This window comes from Oncorhynchus keta, chromosome 21, assembly GCF_023373465.1.
Source record: "Oncorhynchus keta strain PuntledgeMale-10-30-2019 chromosome 21, Oket_V2, whole genome shotgun sequence".
Taxonomy (NCBI): Eukaryota; Metazoa; Chordata; class Actinopteri; order Salmoniformes; family Salmonidae; genus Oncorhynchus; species Oncorhynchus keta.
Genome location: NC_068441.1, coordinates 45,895,098 through 45,916,742, shown reverse-complemented (window position 1 = coordinate 45,916,742; position 21,645 = coordinate 45,895,098). Strand labels below are relative to the sequence as shown.

Genomic DNA, 21,645 nt, shown 5'->3' with positions numbered 1-21,645 from the left:
TTACCATTCAGTGCACACATAATAACAGACAGAACAGCAACATGAATTTAAAGTTGTCCATTTATTATTCTTCACATACACAAATAACAGACCTATCACACAGGCATAATAAAGTGTTCTAATAATGAGCATGTAGCTGAAGGCTATCAATGGGAAAAGTAGCCACAGCACAAAACATGCCATCGAAGTTATTACTGGTTAAATAGTTCAGACTAGTTTGCAAATGTGTTTTTGCATGATTACTTTCACAAGCGAGGTTGTGAATAACTATTTCTGTATGCCTACCTCCAAATGCCCTTCTACATATGGCTACTTCTCAATGACAATGTTATCCTGAAATGACAACTAAACTGGCGCGTGCGCAATACCAAGGCCCGAGTCCCCGATACAAGATGGCGGAGAAGGTGGGGAGGGAGAGGCGGAGGCGGGTACGGATTGAATAGAGCAAAGCCTATACAGGGTTCTCAACAAACCTCTACAAGGTAAGGGGAATAGCCAATTTAGCGCTACAGCAAGGGCATGGGCAGGTGGTGGAATATGCGGGGTATCATATTATCTACTCAAAATGCACGCATTGTCATTGCACGAAATAAACAAACAATATTGACTGCAAGGGGTGCAGTGGCTATGAGTCGAGAGCGCGCGCGCCATCTTGTCTTAACCAAAGTGCGCGCCCAAAATTGTGTATGTGTTTGAAATAAGGAGGTCAGATACGCCTCCATTCTCTATTTTGACAGCATACACGGGTAGTCTTACTAACTCTCGTCCTTTTTATGTCTCATTAACCCTGTTTCGTACAGTATCCTACCGTATATTAAATGTTTATTCCACGTATCCCCCGCCTAGGTTCCCGAGATGATGCCGTTGCCTTTTGTTGTGTAGCGCAGCTACCCAGCGGCTTCCCCTCCTCCTCCGTGTTTGTTTTCGGGCAGCTCAAACTGGGGTGGGCGGTGTAGCAGGCGCATGCGTGTCCTCCTTTTGCCCATTTGTGTTATCAACGACAAAAGATAGAAAACGCATCTCCAAGATGTCAATTTGGAATGTTCTATCTAAATCACATTTAAATAAATCATGAACCACGTAGCTAGAAGGCATAGGTGTAGCTAGCTATTAGCTACATGTCCCGTACGTAACACATTCGTGTTAGCTTAACTAGTTAGCTAGCTAGTTAAGCTCTTAGGGACTGTCGTTCTTAGGGACTATCTATCCGGATATTATGGTATCTTGTCTGCACAATGTTGGCAATAACACCTTGTGCAAGCACAACACATTCTAGTTCGCTACTGTAGACTAATCATGCGCTCATTTAACGTTTCACTGTTAAATGTTCAACCGTCTCGGGTGAGCAACTGTTATTTTTGCTACTGCAAAACACACTACGGCTCTGGGATGAGTCTTATCATTTAGTGAATTAATGAGTAGTAGTAGTAGTAGGCTACCATTCACACCAGACTGCAAGACATGTCCATTAGGGTCTGTTTTTAAAATGCCAGGATGATTAAAACTAGCTTGATTGTCATATTTCGGGAAAGCATGTCCAATCACCACTCGGTTACCTTGGAGATTATGGGACATGTTTACATTTGATTACATAAAATAATATTAATAATTTAGACAGTGTTGTGTCATAAAAAAAAAAAAGAAGTAGCGTACACAGTATTTTTACCTGGCAATGTGAACTGAATACCCCTTTTTCTAATATGCTGCCTTTTATTTTCAGGACAGGACAGATGAGGAGAGATGACAAGTGAGAATCACACAACAGTGAAGGTGGACACCTCTATGGTGATGTCTCCCACAGGCTCTGCCACACAGGGGTCTCCTGTCTCACCTTCAACCAGCAAACCAATGCCAGAGTTGCCAGGTAAGATAGCCAGTGCTTGACTTGGACTAAAATAGGTGCATGTACTCATTTTGGGTGCTGGTGTTGTTTATATTTAGGTGTAGCAGCTCCACAATACTTTTGAGATTATATTCTATATGTGGAACAGGAGCTGAAGCAGTAAAACATTTGAGGTGCTGGTTCTCCTGCCCAAGTCCAGCACTGAAGATGCCCTGGTGATATATATATATATATATATATATATATGCCGTAACTTAACTTTCCGCTCTGCTTACCAAGCATTCATACAATTATTTTAAAACCTAATGTATACCCTAAGTAGGCAATGCAAGTAAACTACCAAAAATGGGTATCCTATGTGTATATATGTAGGGTATAAATTAGGCCTTGTCTTGAGATCAGTGCTGATGAAGGAAAGATTGCTGGCTCTGTCTATGATGACATGCAACTGAATGGAGATAGATTAGACATTTCTGACACCTTTCCTGTTTGTGCAGACGAACTCGTCCAGGCAGGCTGGTCGAAATGCTGGAGCAAGCGGGAGAACAGGCCCTACTGGTTCAACCGCTTCACCAATCAGTCGCTGTGGGAGATGCCAGTCCTGGGGCAGCATGATGTCATTGTGAGTGAAAAATGTGTTTCGCTGTTTGTTTTGTGACAGATGGGTTGTTGGAAGAGCGTGCTTGTTTGAAAATGGGAAAGTGTTGCTGTAACTTTTGATGAAGGAAAACATCAAGACGAAGCAGGTCCTTTCCAGGCTGCAACACATCCGGTTGTGATTGGGAGTCCCATAGGGCGGCGCACAATTGTTCCAGAGTCGTCCGGGTTTGGCCGGGGTAGGCCATCATCATAAATAAGAATTTGTTCTTAACTGACTTGCCTAGTTAAATAAAGGTTAAATAAATAAAACATGTTTTTATTTATGTATACGTGGGATGCACTGTTGCGCGCGACATCCCGAGGGGTTCGTGCTGATTGTACGGAGATTGTGACAGCCGGTTAAATGGCGTCCCTTGAGAAAGCAAGAACAAAGTGTATGTCAGGAGAAGTGCAGTATTATGATAAGGAGACTTATACTTGGAATACGGAGGAGGAATTGAGGGGGAAAAGAGAGGCAGAGGAGGTCAGAGAGAGAGGGGGCGGACGACTGTGAGCTTGAGTTGGTTAAAAATGGTGGGGAAAAGGGAGATGTTTTGTTAAAGAAGAATGGTAGAAAGTGTAAGCAGAGTGAGCTGAAGACAGGAGGAGAAATGGAAGTGAATGAGGTCGAAGTATCGGAGGTGGTAGGTGTGGTGAAGTTTTCAAAGCCAGAGGCTTGCACCCAGGGTCAGGTAAAGATGAGTCTGTGACAGTAGGGTTGAAGATTTTGGAAAAACTGGACCCTTGCCTTTTGGCTGATCTATTTGTGTTTTCAGGGTGGATGAAAACAGAGTTGAGTACTGTGGAATCGGTGGGGGTAACCAGAAGTGGTCTTGTGATTATTGTTTGTTTCTGCTAGTCAGAGGGAAAAGGCGGTCGGCGTTAAATGTGAATTGTTTCGCTCAAGAAAAGGGTGCCATTGAAGGAGTGAACTGGGGTAGCAGTAAAAGTTGACCAACTGAAGGGGAAGATTCCCGGTGTTTATGCTCGTCGTTTGGTGAGACGCAGACAGGGTAGCGTGTGTGGTGAAACTGAAGAGTCGTCTGTTCTTTTTAGTTTTGATGTTTAGTCTTTGCCCAACAAAGCGATGTTAGGATATATAATTTATCCTGTACAAGCTTTTCTGCCAAATACATCACATTGTTACAGATGTCAAGCTTATGGGCATGTGGCAGCAGTGTGTAGGAGGGAGGTTCCTAGGTGTGAGAAGTATGCAGAAGGGCAAGAGACAAAGGAATGTGCAGCATTGGGGTAGTGGTATGTGTTAATTGTAGGGGTACCCATGGGGCTGGGGATCAGAAATGTCCTGTGCGAGAGAGGCAGGTTGAGGTGGGGGGTGGGTGGGGGGGGAATCCTGAGATGAGCGGTGTGAGTAGTAGATCTGTACCAGTACAGAGGGAAAAAACCAACAAGTGATGTATGTTTCAGTGAGATTGGATTTTTAGAATTTAAAGCAATGGTTATCAATTGTACTGCAGGGATGGAACGTAAGTCATAGACATTGAGGTTGTGGTGGCAGCTGCAGAGGTATTTGGATATGCGTGACTTGACATCAGAAGCGTTACAGGGCGTGTTAAGTGGTGGTGTCCCATCCTTTCAGGTTGTTGGCACGAGGTAGGAATAAATATATTTAATTAGTGGAGTGGGGGGTGTTTTTGTTTGTTAGTGTGGTGTTCGATGGTAGGGTATTTTTTTATATTTTTTATTTTTCAAGCAAAGTATAAGGGAGTTGTAGTCTAGTAGGTGGCGGTAATGCAACAATAATTGGATGGCAACCGCTGTTTGGGACAGAGGGGATAATTATCCTTCTCAAGTTCTGTTCCAAGTACCTCACGTCCTCTTTTCTCTCTTGATGGAGCTTGGCTGAACCTCCTTTTATTATATCGACATCACTTGTCTTGTTTTCCTGTTCTGCTCCTAACTTGGCGGGTTGTCTGTTTGTTTCTGTCTTTCTTAGTCTGACCCGCTGGGTTTGAACGCTGCCCCAGCCGAGGGAACGGGCGACGCCGGCGTGGGCAACGGGCAACGCAAGAGACGCCTGTCGGAGGAGGCCGCCCAGGGGGGTCCTAACAGCTTCAAGAGGTCCAAGGTGAGTCATTGAGAAGAACACGTTTCTTACAACTTCAATGCCGTAAAATGATACAAGCGTGACAATTTTCACGCTTCTTTACCAATGTGATTCACTTTCGAGCTTATCTATTAGACGACGCAGTGCTGTCTTGCCTGACATGACGAAATTCATGTTTTACTGGAGTCCGTTGTCTCTGTAGATTGTTTCATACATGTATTATTTGAATATTTCCACTGTCTTAATTGTCAGTCTAATCCCGATATGTTACTGTGCCGTTGACAGATTGAGGTTGGTATACCTGTAACCCCAACGACCCCGATAGTTCCCATCTCACCCATTACCCCCGGGGCTAAGCCATGGAACTCTACCACAGGCACAGAAGACAAGCCAGGGCAGCACTCTATGCCCGCCCCAGCCCCATACCGTCCCAGTGTGTGAGTACAGCCACATCACAATCGCTGGAATTGATATGTAGACGAGAGGTCAACCGATTAATCGGCATGGCTGATGTTAATTAGGCAGAAGTTTTCATAACAATCATTATTTTTGGATGCTGATTATGGCCGATTACATTACATTCCACGAGGAAACTGTGTGGCAGGCTGACCACCTGTTACGCGAGTGCAGCAGGAGCCAAGGTCAGTTGCTAGCTAGCATTTAAACCTATCTTGTAAAAAAAACAATGAATCTTCACATAATCACTAGTTAACTACTACACATGGTTGATGATAATACTAGGCAAACTAGCTTGTCCTGCGTTGCATATAATCAATGCGGTGCCTGTTAAGTTATCATCGAATCACAGCCTACTTCGCCAAACGTGTGTTGGGTTAACAAAAGCACAATCGTTGCAGGAATGTACCTAACCATAAACATCAATGCTTTTCTTAAAATCAATACACAGAAGTATATTTATTTAAACCTGTATATTTAATTCATGTTAGCAGGCAATATTAACCAGGTAAATTGTGTCACTTCTCTTGGGTTCATTGCACGCAGAGTCAGGGTATATGCAACAGTTTGGGCCGCCTGGCTCGTTGCGAACTAATTTGCCAGAATTTTACATAAAATTGAAGGTTGTGCAATGTAACAGCAATATTTCGACTTGGGGTTGCTACCGATTCAATAAAATACGTAATTGTTCTGTATTTTACTGAAAGAATAAAGGTTTTGTTTCGAAATTATAGTTTCCGGATTTGACCATATTAATGACCGAAGGCTCGTATTTCTGTGTTTATTATAATTAAGTCTATGATTTGATAGAGCAGTCTGACAGAGCGGTGGAAGGCAGCAGCAGGCTCGTAAGCATTAATTCAAACTTTACTGCGTTTGCCAGCAGTTCTTAGCAATGCTTGAATCACAGCGCTGTTTATGACATCGAGTCTATCAACTCCCGAGATTAGGCTGGCAATACTAAAGTGCCTGTTAGAACATCCAATAATCAAAGGTATATGAAATACAAATGGTATAGAGAGAAATAGTTGACTCGTCATAATTCCTATAAAAACTACAACCTAAAACTTGTTAATTTTTAATATTGAAAAACTGGGAATATTGAACCACCAGCTTTCATATGTTCTGACCAAGGAACTTAAACGTTAACTTTTTTACATGGCACATTTTGCACTTTTACTTTCTTCTCCAACACTGTTTTTGCATTATTTAAACCAAATTTAACGTTTCATTATTTATTTGAGACTAAATAGATTTTATTTATGTATTATATTAAGTTAAAATAAGTGTTCATTGTTCATTCAGTTTTGTTGTAATTGTCATGTGTATTTAATCGGTATCTGCTTTTTTTGGTCCTCCAATAATCGGCGTTGAAAGATCATAATCGGTCGACCTCTTAAGTTGACATCTCATGGACACTGCCTGAGGAAGACCTTTTTGGTCGAAACGCGTTGCAGTGGGGGTCCTGCTGTAACATATGTTGATCTGCTCATGTCTGTAAATATTTGTATTGGGGATGTAACGATTCACCTATATGCATTGGTCCAGATTCAGATGTTTAAGATACAACTACATTGGTCCGTGGACCCCAAACCCGATCCATGCATTGGTCATAAAAAGTATTCATACATTACAAACCGCTGATTCACTAAAATGTTTTGCTCATTACTTTCTCCATTCCGAAAATACCTAATCTACTGTGACAACTGATGCTTCCTCTCCTTCAGTGTCGATCTAAGCATGAAACTGTATTGACAGTCATTGATCTACAAGTCATTTTGCATGCCGAACAACCCGAGGGAATATCAGTAGCCTAGTCAAACTGGGCACTGTGTCCAGCTTGGCGTGCTGACCAACATATGGTGGGTGGCCTCTAACTGATCTTGCACATCTGCGCGGCACCATAAGCATTAAAATGCTAAAATGGCTTGCTCGATATTAGGCTTCATTAGTTGAGTATGTACGTAATTTGTAATTACGTATGTAATTTGCTAGGTTATTATCTATGCGCTGTTGAAAATGTGTGTTTTACCGGAATAAAAGTAAGCTGCCGGAAACAATAGATATTTTGATTGTTCAGGTTCACTATCAGCAATAGTTTTGTACGTTTGGCTTTAAACAATTTTGTATTTAACCTTTATTTAACTAGGCTAGTCAGTTGTGAACAAATTCTTATTTACAATGACGGCCTACCCCAGCCACAACCTAACGACGCTGGGTCAATTGTGCGCCGCCCTATGGGACTCTGAGATGCAGTACCTTAGACTGCTGCGCCACTCAGCAGCCCAACAGTCTGTGTGATGTTTTGATATACAGTGTAAAGTTGATCATTTAATTACGAGGAATCACTTTTGCGAGGCGCACTGCATGGCCAAAGCGGTAGGAGAAAATAAGCTCTCTAAAAGGTCAAAACCATTCGATTTTGTGTTGAAATCCAAAGTTATGCTATATATTCATTGGCTATGTCATAGCTGATTTGTAAATGATAAATGTTGACACATTACAAGCTCAAACACAATCGACAAAACTGACAAGTTCATTAGTCGCCGATGGTGATTTCAGAACCAAAGTGGGGGAAACAAAAGAACAGGCTACATAGCCCTAATCTGATAGTGGTAGTTGCCTAGTCTCCCCTATGACTCAGGTGAGGTGACTACATCGTATACACCATAGACGTGTCATTCACACACACACAGACAGACAGAAGTCAGCTCTGGAGTTCCGTCAGCAGCAGATTTCATTTTGAAAATGATTGTGTTTATGCGTTGAAATGACTCGCACTGATTCGTTCTCCAATCAAACCGAATCCCTTCAAACTTAAATATACCGTTCCTGTATCGTATCAGAGCCCATGTATCTAGATACGTATTGAATCGTCTTATAAGGGAAATGTACACATCCCTAATTTGTATAGCCTATAGTGCACCCACAGTTCACAATTGTGTGATCTCTGCAATATACAGGGCAGGCGGGTCTTGTTTTGGATTTTATGTAGCACTGTAACTTTTATAATGCAGTTCTGTCAAGTTGAAATAACCAGTTATATCGATCCTGTGGTAGAATATACTGGGACCTGGATGTTCAGACGAACGCAGTGATCAGAGAGCGACCACCTGCCAACCATCTACCGCCCCACCCAGAGATGGAGCTCCAACGTGCCCAGCTCACCACCAAGCTACGGCAGCACTACCACGAGCTCTGCTACCAACGAGAAGGTACATTACCCATGCAACTGCAATTGTCAAGTCAAACTATATATATATATATCTTTTTTAAACCTTTTATTTCTTGCTTTTGTTACCATAGTCTTACTTTTTGAGGTGCATCCCCATTAGGCAGCTAGACGTTTACTTTCTAGGTGAGCATTAAGTGTCTGTCTGAAACAGCGCTGACAATATTTTCTAAGCCATTGTGGTCACTCCTCCACCCCTGCTACTGGAGTGCAGCAGGGTGGGCAGGTTTTCACTCTAGCCCCGGGTCATGTTCATTCGGCACCGAACGGAAGACCACGGACTGAAACGGCGACGGACTAGCTGAACTTGTCATATAAGAAACACTTATTCTCCATTATGAAATGGATTTAAATGTTTTCCCTAATGCATGCCCTAGTGAACACAACCCAGGTGCCGGTTGCACCAGTCGGTGGTAACTCTACGTCCAGTGTAAAATGCGCTCTATGCCGGACCTAAACATTTGACTTGTTGCTACACCTGGGTGTAGATTTGAGTGAGCAGGCGTAGGGTCTTAAATTGAGACTAGATTTGACACCTCGTAGGGTGTTAAATTGAGACTAGATTTGACACCTAGTAGGGTGTTAAATTGGGACTAGATTTTACACCTAGTAGGGTGTTAAATTGGGACTAGATTTTACACCTAGTAGGGTGTTAAATTGGGACTAGATTTTACACCTAGTAGGGTGTTAAATTGGGACTACATTTTACCATTTTGCACCTAGTAGGGAGCAGGGGTAGGGTGTTCAATTGGGACAATCTTCTTTCATGATATATGCAGAAAATATCTATATAAGGATGTGAGCCTAGTTTTCATATTTCATAACCTCTGAGCTTTTCGAGTTACCTATACGTGAGTCAATAACAATATAATACACTTGATTTATGCTACATAGCATGTTGAATGTGTCTGATCACATATTGGCAAACAGAAAGATGAGCTGCCACCACTTGTTTTCCCAGGCAGAGATCAAATAACCAAATATACAGACTGAGATTCAGTCAAACAAAATCACGCTGATTATCAGACAAGTCAAGGGCTTTTAGTTGTGATATAGTCTCGGCTACTAAGAGGGTGACGAGCAAAATAACCCACATGCTATACTCTGCTAGTGTAGGCTACATAGCTAACTAACATGCTAGAAAAATGTTCTGATAACTCGACCGAAGATCACGAACACTCACCTCAATTTGGCTAACATTTTCTAGCCTACTTTCTTCCAATATTTTCATTGTTCAGTGATATGAATCCCCACAGTAATTATTGATTGATCCTTCCAGCTGTGGTGGTGGTTGACTCGAAATGCCTCGCAATGTTTAGAACTGCTACGAGAATAGTAATAGCCGATTAGCGGGCGCTGCCTAGCAACCATCCTTATGAAGCATTAAATCTCATGAAGGCACATTGCTGACGCCAGACTTAGCTACCATTAGTCTTAATGTTAATGCAACAGGTGTAAATTCTGATCCCGAAGTCGGTTGTAGCTACGCCGTCCTAGCATTTAAGACTCTTTTTTTTTTTTTTTTTTTTTCTCCTCCCCTTCTTTTTTGCCAAACTTGTGCAACCCCGGGCCCCAGGTGTTGCTTTTCTCATGTTTCATTATGAAATGGATTCAAATGTTTTCCTTAAAGCATGCCCTAGTGAACATAACCCAGGGGTTCCTATTCTTGGCTGACCTTGATAATCAATGATTTTCCCCCTATCTAATAGGTATCGAGCCCCCACGGGAGTCCTTCAACCGCTGGCTGCTGGAGCGCAAGGTGCTGGACAAAGGGCCAGACCCCCTACTGCCCAGCGAGTGTGACCCCATCATCTCCCCGTCCATGTTCAGAGAAGTCATGAATGACATCCCCATCAGGTCAGTGGGAAAGAGAATCTGTGTTAGTCCTAGGGTTAAATATTTGCTTGATTGATCATGCCTGGTGTAACGGAACTAATGGAATAGTCCCAACAACTGCAAACCCCACCCATCAGACACGCAAATGCTCAATGGATTCAAAAGATTTTAAGGTCTTATCTCTAGATACCAGTTCTAGTCTCCCCTGGGATGGACTTGATTCACTATGGTTGGTATGGCCAGATTCCGTTCAGGTCTTCATTGTGAATTATGTTGTCTGATAGAGCTGGGAATTGCCAGGGATGACACGATACAATATTTTCAAAGTACTCTGATGCCGATACAATATTTATTGCGATTCGATACTGTGATTGTATTGTGATTCGATGTTCCAAACACATTTTTCACCACATGTCTGCTGCAGAAGGTCAAGAGAGCCATGAGAAAACACGTTTTGATCAGTCATGGAAATAAGTGTTGAAACCAAATTGTCTCCCTATTTAAAAAATAAGATAGAGAACAAGCTATGAATGGAAAAATACACAGTTTTGGTGCAGGTAATGCCAACAAGAGCAAAAATAATATTGCGATATTGTCAAATTATACGATATGTTGTCAAAAATAATGTTTACTTTTTGCACTATTGTCTGATTTACATTTTAGTATGTGAATTGTCAACACACTGAAATGTCGTCTTAACAATTCACCCCGTTTTAATGGTTAATTTGGACAATAGTGGCTCATTTCAACAAATAGTTTTATTGACCACATGTTTTGTCATTTCTTACACCAGGTTGTCCCGCATCAAGTACAAAGAGGAGGCCCGAAAGCTCTTATTCAAATACGCAGAAGCTGCCAAGAAAATGATTGACTCGAGGTAGGTGTTTCTGGCACACTGGAGTTAGTTGGCCAAATTCCATTTGAATATGACCTAATATTCTTTGAAATCGTTCCGAGTATGAAGTCAGAGATGCTCTCAAAGAATTCCAGCTACTACTACCTCCTGGTATACCGTTACAGTATTCTCTTAACAATTTAGAATACACATAAACGCATATACACACACATACACACACACACACATACAGTGCATTGCGAAAGTATTCGGCCCCCTTGAACTTTGCGACCTTTTGCCACATTTCAGGTTTCAAACATAAAGATATAAAACTGTATTTTTTTGTGAAGAATCAACAACAAGTGGGACACAATCATGAAGTGGAACGACATTTATTGGATATTTCAAACTTTTTTAACAAATAAAAAACTGAAAAATTGGGTGTGCAAAATTATTCAGCCCCTTTACTTTCAGTGCAGCAAACTCTCCAGAAGTTCAGTGAGGATCTCTGAATGATCCAATGTTGACCTAAATGACTAATGATGATTATTACACACAGATGGATTGTATTTAAGTCTCCGTATAAATGCACCTGCACTGTGATAGTCTCAGAGGTCCGTTAAAAGCGCAGAGAGCATCATGAAGAACAAGGAACACACCAGGCAGGTCCGAGATACTGTTGTGAAGAAGTTTAAAGCCGGATTTGGATACAAAAATATTTCCCAAGCTTTAAACATCCCAAGGAGCACTGTGCAAGCGATAATATTGAAATGGAAGGAGTATCAGACCACTGAAAATCGACCAAGACCTGGCCGTCCCTCTAAACTTTCAGCTCATACAAGGAGAAGACTGATCAGAGATGCAGCCAAGAGGCCCATGATCACTCTGGATGAACTGCAGAGATTGACAGCTGAGGTGGGAGACTCTGTCCATAGGACAACAATCAGTTGTATATTGCACAAATCTAGCCTTTATGGAAGAGTGGCAAGAAGAAAGCCATTTCTTAAAGATATCCATAAAAAGTGTCTTTTAAAGTTTGCCACAAGCCACCTGGGAGACACACCAAACATGTGGAAGAAGGTGCTCTGGTCAGATGAAACCAAAATGGAACTTTTTGGCAACAATGCAAAACGTTATGTTTGGCGTAAAAGCAACACAGCTCATCACCCTGAACACACCATCCCCACTGTCAAACATGGTGGTGGCAGCATCATGGTTTGGGCCTGCTTTTCTTCAGCAGGGACAGGGAAGATGGTTAAAATTGATGGGAAGATGGATGGAGCCAAATACAGGACCATTCTGGAAGAAAACCTGATGGAGTCTGCAAAAGACCTGAGACTGGGACGGAGATTTTTCTTCCAACAAGACAATGATCCAAAACATAAAGCAAAATCTACAATGGAATGGTTCAAAAATAAACATATCCAGGTGTTAGAATGGCCAAGTCAAAGTCCAGACCTGAATCCAATCGAGAATCTGTGGAAAGAACTGAAAACTGCTGTTCACAAATACTCTCCATCCAACCTCACTGAGCTCGAGCTGTTTTGCAAGGAGGAATGGGAAATAATTTCAGTCTCTCGATGTGCAGAACTCATAGAGACATACCCCAAGCGACTTACAGCTGTAATCGCAGCAAAAGGTGGCGCTACAAAGTATTAACTTAAGGGGGCTGAATAATTTTGCACGGCCAATTTTTCAGTTTGATTTGTTAAACAAGTTTGAAATATCCAATAAATGTCGTTCCACTTCATGATTGTGTCCCACTTGTTGTTGATTCTTCACAAAAAAATACAGTTTTATATCTTTATGTTTGAAGCCTGAAATGTGGCAAAAGGTCGCAAAGTTCAAGGGGGCCGAATACTTTCGCAAGGCACTGTACATGCATACATACATGCATACATACATACACACATACACGCATACATACACGCATACATACATGCACGCATACATACATGCACGCATACATACATACATACATACATACATACATACATACATACATACATACATACATACATACATACATACATACATACATACATACATACATATACAGTTGAAGTCAGAGCAAATACATTTACACTCAGTTTTTCACAATTCCTGACATTTAATCCAAGTAAAAATTCCCTGTTTTAGGTCAGTTAGGATCACCACTTTATTTTAAGAATGTGAAATGTCAGAATAATAGTAGAGAGAATGATTTATTTCAGCTTTAATTTCTTTCATCACATTCCCAGTGGGTCAGAAGTTTACATACACTCAATTAGTATTTGGGAGCATTGCCTTTAAATTGTTTAACTTGGGTCATATGTTTCGGGAAACCTTCCACAAGCTTCCCACAATAAGTTGGGTGAATTTTGGCCCATTCCTCGTGACAGAGCTAGTGTAACTGAGTCAGGTCTGTAGGCCTCCTTGCTCGCACACGCTTTTTCAGTTCTGCCCTCACATTTTCTATAGGATTGAGGTCAGGGCTTTGTGATGGCCACTCCAATACCTTGACTTTGTTGTCCTTAAGCCATTTTGCCACAACTTTGGAAGATCCAGATCGTAACATAAAAAGCAACACCATGTCTCGCCATCACACACAGAAAGCATTTATATGTGCATCCACTGATAAACTTGAATCAGAAACCTGTGGCTTCAGATCCTAAACCAAAACCAGTCTGTTCTCTTTCCCCAACTGTCTTACTGGAAAGGAAAGAAAGCTTGATTGGGCTTGTTGAAAATAGCATGTGTATGGGAGCTTGATTTGGCTCGTTGAAAATAGCATGTGTATGGGAGCTTGATTTGGCTCGTTGAAAATAGCATGTGTATGGGAGCTTGATTTGGCTTGTTGAAAATAGCATGTGTATGGGAGCTTGATTTGGCTCGTTGAAAATAGCATGTGTATGGGAGCTTGATTTGGCTCGTTGAACGGCACTTTGCTTTGAAATGCTTTGTCTTGGCTGAAGAATGACTGGTGTCTCTTATGTCCTGGTAGAAACGCCACACCAGACAGCCGAAAGGTTGTGAAATGGAATGCAGAGGACACCATGAACTGGCTACGGAGGGACCACTCGGCCAGTAAAGAGGACTACATGGTGTGTGTGTGTGTGTGTGTGTGTGTGTGTGTGTGTGTGTGTGTGTGTGTGTGTGTGTGTGGTGTATTGTATGTATATGTGGTAACAACAAAATAATCAGTGTCTGTATAAATTTCACCTCAACGGAATGAACACTGACATGTATATGTTAAAAAAAACGTATCCCAAAACAAATCCTCCCCCTCAGGAACGTCTGGACCACTTGCGGAAACAGTGTGGTCCCCACGTAGCAGCAGTGGCCAAAGACTCTGTGGAGGGGATCTGTACGAAGATTTACCACATCTCAGCAGAGTACGTGCGACGCATTCACCAGGCCCACCAGACGTTGCTGAAGGACTGCAACGTGTCGGGTGAGACGTGCTAAATCGCCTCGCACTCTGCACCATGCTTTACCAATTGACTCATAGGGGACCACATTGATTACATTGGTGCACAACCATAGAAATGGATTGACTCTGAATGGGGATGTCCTTTCTAATCGTTCAGTATCTTTGCGCCCAACTAATTTAGCAACTTAAAACCCCCCAAAGTCTGTTGTTTATATTGTGGTTTTACTCTGAATTTAAGCCGTTCAACATCCATGATGGACTGGTTGTGTTGTGGTTTTTCTTACTGTTTTTTAAACTTTTGTTCTACTGTTATCCCTCATTCCCTCCCTCTCTCCCAGACCCAGAGGCAGCAGATGTGCAGGACAGGCTGGTATACTGCTACCCCATTCGGCTGGCCTTGCCCTCGCCGGCTCAGCCACGCGTGGAGCTACACTTTGAGAACGACATCGCCTGCCTGCGCTACAAGGGAGAGATGGTCAAGGTCAACCGCAGCTACTTCACCAAGCTGGTGAGTAATGTTGTAGCAGCGATAATGTGTATATTATAGAAGTACAAATATACACTGAGTGTACTAAACATTAAGAACACCTGCTCTTTCCATGACACAGACTGACCAGGTGAAAGCTTTGATCCCTTATTGATGTCACTTGTTAAATCCACTTCAATCAGCGTAGATGAAGGAGAGGAGATTTTTTTTTTTTGCGTTCAGGCAATTGAGACATGGATTGTGTATTGTTGCCATTCAGAGGGTGAAGGGGAAGACAAAATATTTAACTGCCTTTGAACGGGGAAGGTACCAGGCGCACCGGTTTGTGTCAAGAATTGCAGCACTGTTGGTTTTTTCACACTAAACAGCTCCTGTGTGAATCAAGAATGGTTCACCACCCAAAGGATATTCAGCTTGACACAACTGTGGGAAGCATTGGAGTCAACATGTGCCAGCATCCCTGTGGAAAGCTTTCGACACCTTGTAGAGTCCATGAATTGAGTCTGTTCTGAGGGGATAAGGGGGTCAACTCAATATGGTATTCTTAATGTTTTGTACATTCAGTGTATGAAGGTGCACTGGGGTGTCATTGGTTGAGTGTTGATACTAGCACAGTACCACTGAGTGTTTGTAATGCATGCAATCCGAAGTCCAACATGACCAGAGAGATGAATTGCTCTCTTGTTTGAGAAACTACCAGGATGTAATCCTGAAAGGTGTTGTGGATATAATTGACTAGCTTTGCCTTCTGGCACATGGCGTGCCCTCTGCTAAATGACTCTCCTCTCTATGCTTTCTTTCAGGAGCTATTATACCGATACAGCTCCATCGACGATCCCAGGTTCGAGAAGTTCCTGTCACGAGTGTGGTGCCTTATCAAGAGATACCTGGTAAATTAGGGGTTAGACCGCTGCCGTTGATCTCCATTCACCTCCCCCTCACCCCTTACTTCACCTCACCCCTTACTTCACCTCACCCCTGTACTTCACCTCCCCCTCACCCCTTACTTCACCTCCCCCTCACCCCTTACTTCACCTCACCCCTTACTTCACCTCACCCCTGTACTTCACCTCCCCCTCACCCCTTACTTCACCTCACCCCGTACTTCACCTCACCCCTGTACTTCACCTCCCCCTCACCCCTTACTTCACCTCACCCCGTACTTCACCTCACCCCTGTACTTCACCTCCCCCTCACCCCTTACTTCACCTCACCCCTGTACTTCACCTCCCCACCCCTGTACTTCACCTCCCCTCACCCCTTACTTCACCTCACCCCTTACTTCACCTCCCCCTCACCCCTGTACTTCACCTCCCCTCACCCCTTACTCCCCTCACCCCTTACTCCCCTCCCCCTCACCCCTGTACTTCACCTCACCCCGTCACCTCACCCCTGTACTTCACCTCCCCTCACCCCTTACTTCACCTCACCCCGTACTTCACCTCACCCCTGTACTTCACCTCCCCCTCACCCCTTACTTCACCTCACCCCTTACTTCACCTCACCCCTTACTTCACCTCCCCCTCACCCCTGTACTTCACCTCCCCTCACCCCTTACTCCCCTCACCCCTTACCACCTCACCCCTTACTTCACCTCACCCCTTACTTCACCTCCCCTCACCCCTGTACTTCACCCCCCCCTCACCCCTGTACTTCACCTCCCCCTCGCCCCTGTACTTCACCTCCCCCTCACCCCTTACTTCACCTCACCCCCGTACTTCACCTCCCCCTCACCCCTGTACTTCACCTCCCCCTCACCCCTGTACTTCACCTCCCCCTCACCCCTGTACTTCACCTCCCCCTCACCCCTTACTTCACCTCACCCCTTACTTCACCCCCCTCACCCCTTCACCTCCGTCACCCCCTTACTTCACCACCCCTCACCCCCTTACTTCCTCACCCCGTACTTCACCTCCCCTCGCCCCGTACTTCACCTCCCACTCGCCCCCGTACTTCACCTCGCCCCCGTACTTCACCTCACCCCCGTACTTCACCTCCCCCTCACCCCTGTACTTCACCTCCCCCTCACCCCTTCTACCCATGCCTTTTTGACTCACTGCTCTTTCTATATATTTTTTTCAATGTCTTCACTGCCAAAGTATGAAGCCATCTGTTTAGAGGCGATGTTCTTATAGTCCACTTTCCCTCCATATCGTGATGACAATCACTGTCCCGTTACTCTTTCTCGCCATCCTTTCTGTCTGGCTACGTCTTGACATTTGTTGTGCTGATGTCACTATTTGTCGTGCAGGTGATGTTTGGTGCCGGGGTGAATGAGGGGACGGGCTTACAGGGGGCTCTCCCCGTGCCTGTCTTTGAGGCCCTAAACAAGCAGTTCGGGGTGACCTTTGAGTGTTTCGCCTCACCACTCAACTCCTACTTCAAGCAGTTCTGCTCTGCCTTCCCCGACACAGATGGCTTTTTCGGATCCAGGGGGTAGGTTTAGAATCACAAAAAAACAGAAAAAAAGATTTGCTAATCATCCCAAAACATACATGTATGTTCTCTATCCCAGTGTTTTTCAACCTCTGGTCCAGGGACTTTTGTCTATTTTACAATGCTAGTTTCAATGTGAGAAACACCGGTCTACCCCATCACAACTAAACAGAGACCACCCAGACATGGTCTGTGTACTTTTAGTTATTTGTTCTTCTATGGTTTTCTAGTTTGAGCCTGTTCTAAAATGTTCTTTGCCCTCCCAGGCCCTTTCTGAACTTCTCACCAGCCAGTGGCTCCTTTGAGGCCAACCCTCCCTTCAGTGAGGAGCTGATGGATGCCATGGTGACACACTTTGAGGTGCTCCTCCTTAGTAATTTACTCATTGCTTGTTAAACTCATTTAAAGTGAGTTTAAATTCTGTCTGATGTGTTTATACTTCAAAAGTGGTATGAGTCCATATACCACGTGCTGTGTAGATCCCACCGACTGTATTAGAGAATCTGCAGGACATAAATCCTACATGAACAGGGGGGACAATTAGCAATATTTAACTCCAGCTTAACTTTCAACTGAACTGTTCACTTTTGAATTCCTGGGAGAGTTTGTATTTAACAAATATATGTGTCCTATAGAAACTGCTGGAGAAGTCCAGCGAGCCTCTGTCCTTCATCATCTTTGTCCCGGAGTGGCGAGACCCGCTGACCCCGGCCCTCCACCGCATGGAGACCAGCGCCTTCCGCCGCCACCAGATGTCGGTGCCCGCCTTCGAGCACGAGTACCGCAGCGGCTCGCAGCACATCTGCAAGAAGTGAGTGTGTCCAACAGCGCAGGGTCCATTGTTCTGACTAGGGTTGTCACATCACCGTTATCGTGATACTCATGGCATGGAAGAAAGAAAAAAACAAACATGACGCAGACTTAATTTCTTGATCCTTGAAAGTCTTTATTTTTATTTTTTTGTCACCCAGAGTCACATTTAGTTTATTTTCCAAGCAATTGCGCACAATATTTGACATAAAGGACCAACAAGTGTAATGTGCTTGGTGTTTTCACTTGGCTGCCCAAGTGCTCTTTGCTGTATTTTGGGAAATTACGCTCCCAGATGCACCCTAAAGAGGACACAAGCGTAGCTGTATTTTGATTTGTATGAAGGGAGTTTCAATGGCTCTCTCTCGCTATCTCTCTCAGGGAGGAGATGTACTACAAGGCCGTCCACGGCACGGTGGTCATCTTCCTGCAGAATGCCGCCGGCTTTGCGAAGTGGGAGCCCACGCCGGAGCGCATCCAGGAGCTGCTGGCAGCCTACCAGGTCTCCAGGCGAGCCTTGGGCTCCCCAGGTCCCTCCTCCGCTCCCACTACGCTCTCCCCGGCCAGTGCAGGGGGGTCAGGCGACAAAGACTCTATTGCCGCCAAAACGGCACCCGAACGATCAGCCAGTTTGGACACATCACCCGCTCGCCAGGACAACAGCAGCAGTAGTAGTAATCCTGTGGAAAAGACTACACCACCTTCTGAAACAGCCAGCGTTTAAAAGCAGGGGAGGGGACGTAGGTGAGGATAGATCGTTTGGTGGCGGGGGTAGACCACAAATGGTGCTGGGTGGGGGGGGGGGATTTGGTCTTCGACTGCTTGAGTGGACTACGAAGGAGGGCCTCCCTTAAAATCAGTTTACTTTCTCAACTATTTAATATTAGTTCTACTAGGTTTTTATCATTCTGGTCGTTATTTACTGTAGTAACGCTTGTTGCTTTTTATCAATGTAGCTAGTGGTTGTGGTTTACTAGGATTCCTTTTTTCTATCATTGGTGCTGTCGTTGTCAGTAATTATTGGGTAATTCTAGTCATTGTTCATTGGCCTTTTTGAAGTACTGTTTGTCCCAAATGGCACTCTGGGAATAGGCTGCTATTTGGAACTCATGGAAAGTGATCTGCTCCCGAGCAGCGGGACTTGGCTGTCAGTTTTGATGTGTGGAATTGAAAAATGTGTATTTTGAAAGACTTAAGTTTTTTGTCCAAATCCCTTCTAATCCTTAATAGGTACAGGATGGAGGTGTCGTTGGGTAATAAGGCAGCTATGTTTCTAACCCTCTTAAGCCGACAAACAGTTTAGAGGCAACCCTTGTACATACGACAGCCAGCAGTAAGTTAGAGTACTGAACGAGAGAGATTCAGGCCTTTATATTGCTGCATTGCATTGTGGACTACTGTTATGCAGGTCAGAAATACCAGAGAGTAGTAGTTCCATATTGGCCCTGTCCATGTCCATGCACCGTTTTCATATCTGCGGTTGAAGAAAGCTCATCAAGTTGTTAACCGCTTTCCCAATGCACGCAAAATACAGGCCTTTAATACATCTTACAATGGCAATATGTTGTAAACCATTGGCTCGAACAACAGCTGAATTATTCTTATTTTCCCCCTGTGCTATATGTAAGTCCAAAGTAACAACTATGAAAGGAGTTGAACTGGCTTGTTGAGCAAAATGTCACTTCCCTTAGAGCACTATCCCACCTATTTTAAAATAAGGAAAAGCACTAAATGAAATATCTGATATAAAATTATACCCTCTTTAAACATAGAAAAAAATGTCCATTGTGTTCAACCTTGGTTGTGGTGTTTTCACATTGTCGTGTGGCATAGAAAAATAGATTAGTTACGTTGTTTTTAATCCCTCCAATCTCAATTGTATTTTTTGTATATGTTTACACCAGTATGAGATTAGAACGCATCACTGGGCAGCACTATGAATGTAAAATTTGAAAAGGCAAAACAAGAAGGTCATGATGCCTTGCGTCCGACGTGGCACTCTGTACCCTCTGTAGTGCCCTAATTTTGGGCTCTGGTCAAAAGAAGTGCCCTATATAGGGACTAGATTGCCTTTTGGGACATAGGCCCAAGAGCCTCACTTCGGCCTCAGTCATCGAGGGGAGAGAATTCATGTATTAAAAAAATAACAATAAGATGAAAGACAAATGTTATTGTACAATTCCTCCATCGTATGACAAATTTGTCTCTGTCCTTGTAAACTATGATTATCAGGCACGGACTGTCATCTCAACATATGCTCTCATCTATAGCCCAAATGCTTTGTACAATGAGCTTAGACATAGTTTCTTCTAGATAGCATCACTTGCCTTTGCCCCATTTGTATATACTTAGTAGTGAGGTTTTTTATAGAGAACTACAATGATTGCAGGCATAAGGCTGTAGGATAAGACAAAGATCTGTTTATGCTGTTGAAAATGTATGATGGTCATCTTGCTCTTTGAACATAATACGTACTACAGTAAGTCTGGCATCGCGCCCCAGAACCTGGATACAAACTCTAGCAATTCGTTCTTTGTCATTTGAACATTGAGCACCAGTCACATACCCTGATCCTAGTATGTTTCTGTCACCAGCAAAACAAATTGTAGATATTGTACAGAAAATTGGTATGAATTGTGTTATTTTTCTCTGTTACACAATTGTATTGAGCTCTGATGAAAGAAAAAAAAAACAATTGAATGTTGTCTTTCTCCATGTTTTTTTATGAGTTCATTTAACATAATTTTAAAATATGTTTATGTATTATACAGTTTATCACATAGAAATTGTTTTAATCTAAACCAAAGTGTTATTAAAAGAAGAAAAAAATCTATCTTGTATCTAAAAGTAGACTTGTGTATGATTGCATCAGTAATGGATAAGGTGTAACCAGCAAAATTACTCCTTGAGTTTATTTTTATAATTCGTTTCTTTTTTTTCTTTTTTTTGTTCTAGTAAGAGCAGATTGTATGTTTTGGAATTTATTTTGCATGACACTTTTGACACTTAAATCATAACGTTTATTCTTAAATCAATTCATAGACTTTTTACATAAAGTATGAGTATGACGACATGTATTTATCCCTGTTTACCCTTATGGTAATTTATTGTCTGTAGAACATTTGTAATGCCATGAATGTTTTTCTCAATGTGATTCCTATGGGCAAGAATAAGGAGAATGTAAATACTGTCTGTGCTGAATTCATTCATTAATCTTCCTAGTCTTCTCTCTGAGTAGATTATCAATGTTTCTCCATTGGAACAAGCATACAGATGCGCTGAATCATATTTGTTCCCAGTAAAATGTGTCAAACCATGTATGTTGTTTGCATTTCTAATAAACTACCATACCGTAGCTGTACTTTTTAGGCTCTCTTCAAGATGCTGACTGGTCTGCTGACATCCCATGTTTTTGGCTTTGAACCCCCTAAAGGTTCCCCAGAGCCATCTCTTGGAAGATATGACATACCTGTACATTATGCCATAGTTGTTGCATTACTCCATATTACTTTAGTGAAAGAAAAATGTATACTGTAATGCCGGTCACTACAACCTAAATGTTAAGAGACGAAACAGGTGATAGAGCGCAAT

At 43.0% G+C, this 21,645-nt stretch overlaps 1 protein-coding gene across 2 annotated transcripts; it reads left to right on the top strand.

The window, feature by feature from the left end:
• The first annotated feature begins 372 nt into the window (after positions 1-372).
• Positions 373-21,409, top strand: pcif1 (phosphorylated CTD interacting factor 1). Of its 2 annotated transcripts, none has more exons than XM_035797623.2 (16): positions 373-482; positions 1,721-1,864; positions 2,341-2,465; positions 4,440-4,571; positions 4,836-4,987; positions 8,067-8,221; positions 9,948-10,095; positions 10,868-10,951; positions 13,893-13,992; positions 14,180-14,342; positions 14,660-14,829; positions 15,612-15,698; positions 17,060-17,244; positions 17,511-17,604; positions 17,880-18,055; positions 18,436-21,409. In XM_035797623.2, exons 2-16 carry the CDS (start codon positions 1,741-1,743, stop codon positions 18,776-18,778), a joined length of 2,238 nt encoding a protein of 745 aa, XP_035653516.1. In that variant the 5' UTR covers positions 373-482; positions 1,721-1,740; the 3' UTR covers positions 18,779-21,409. The 2 variants fall into 2 exon arrangements, with proteins under 2 accessions (XP_035653516.1, XP_035653517.1); XM_035797624.2 differs by lacking the exon at positions 373-482 and adding an exon at positions 751-1,341.
• The last annotated feature ends 236 nt before the right edge of the window (positions 21,410-21,645 follow it).

Excerpts from the sequence above, each read along its gene's own strand:
- pcif1 (XM_035797623.2), top strand. The coding sequence starts at position 1,741 with ATGACAAGTGAGAATCACACAACAGTGAAGGTGGACACCTCTATGGTG. Across the intron at positions 4,572-4,835 it reads ACAGCTTCAAGAGGTCCAAG|ATTGAGGTTGGTATACCTGT; the intron begins GTGAGTCATTGA and ends TGCCGTTGACAG. Across the intron at positions 4,988-8,066 it reads GCCCCATACCGTCCCAGTGT|AATATACTGGGACCTGGATG; the intron begins GTGAGTACAGCC and ends ATCCTGTGGTAG.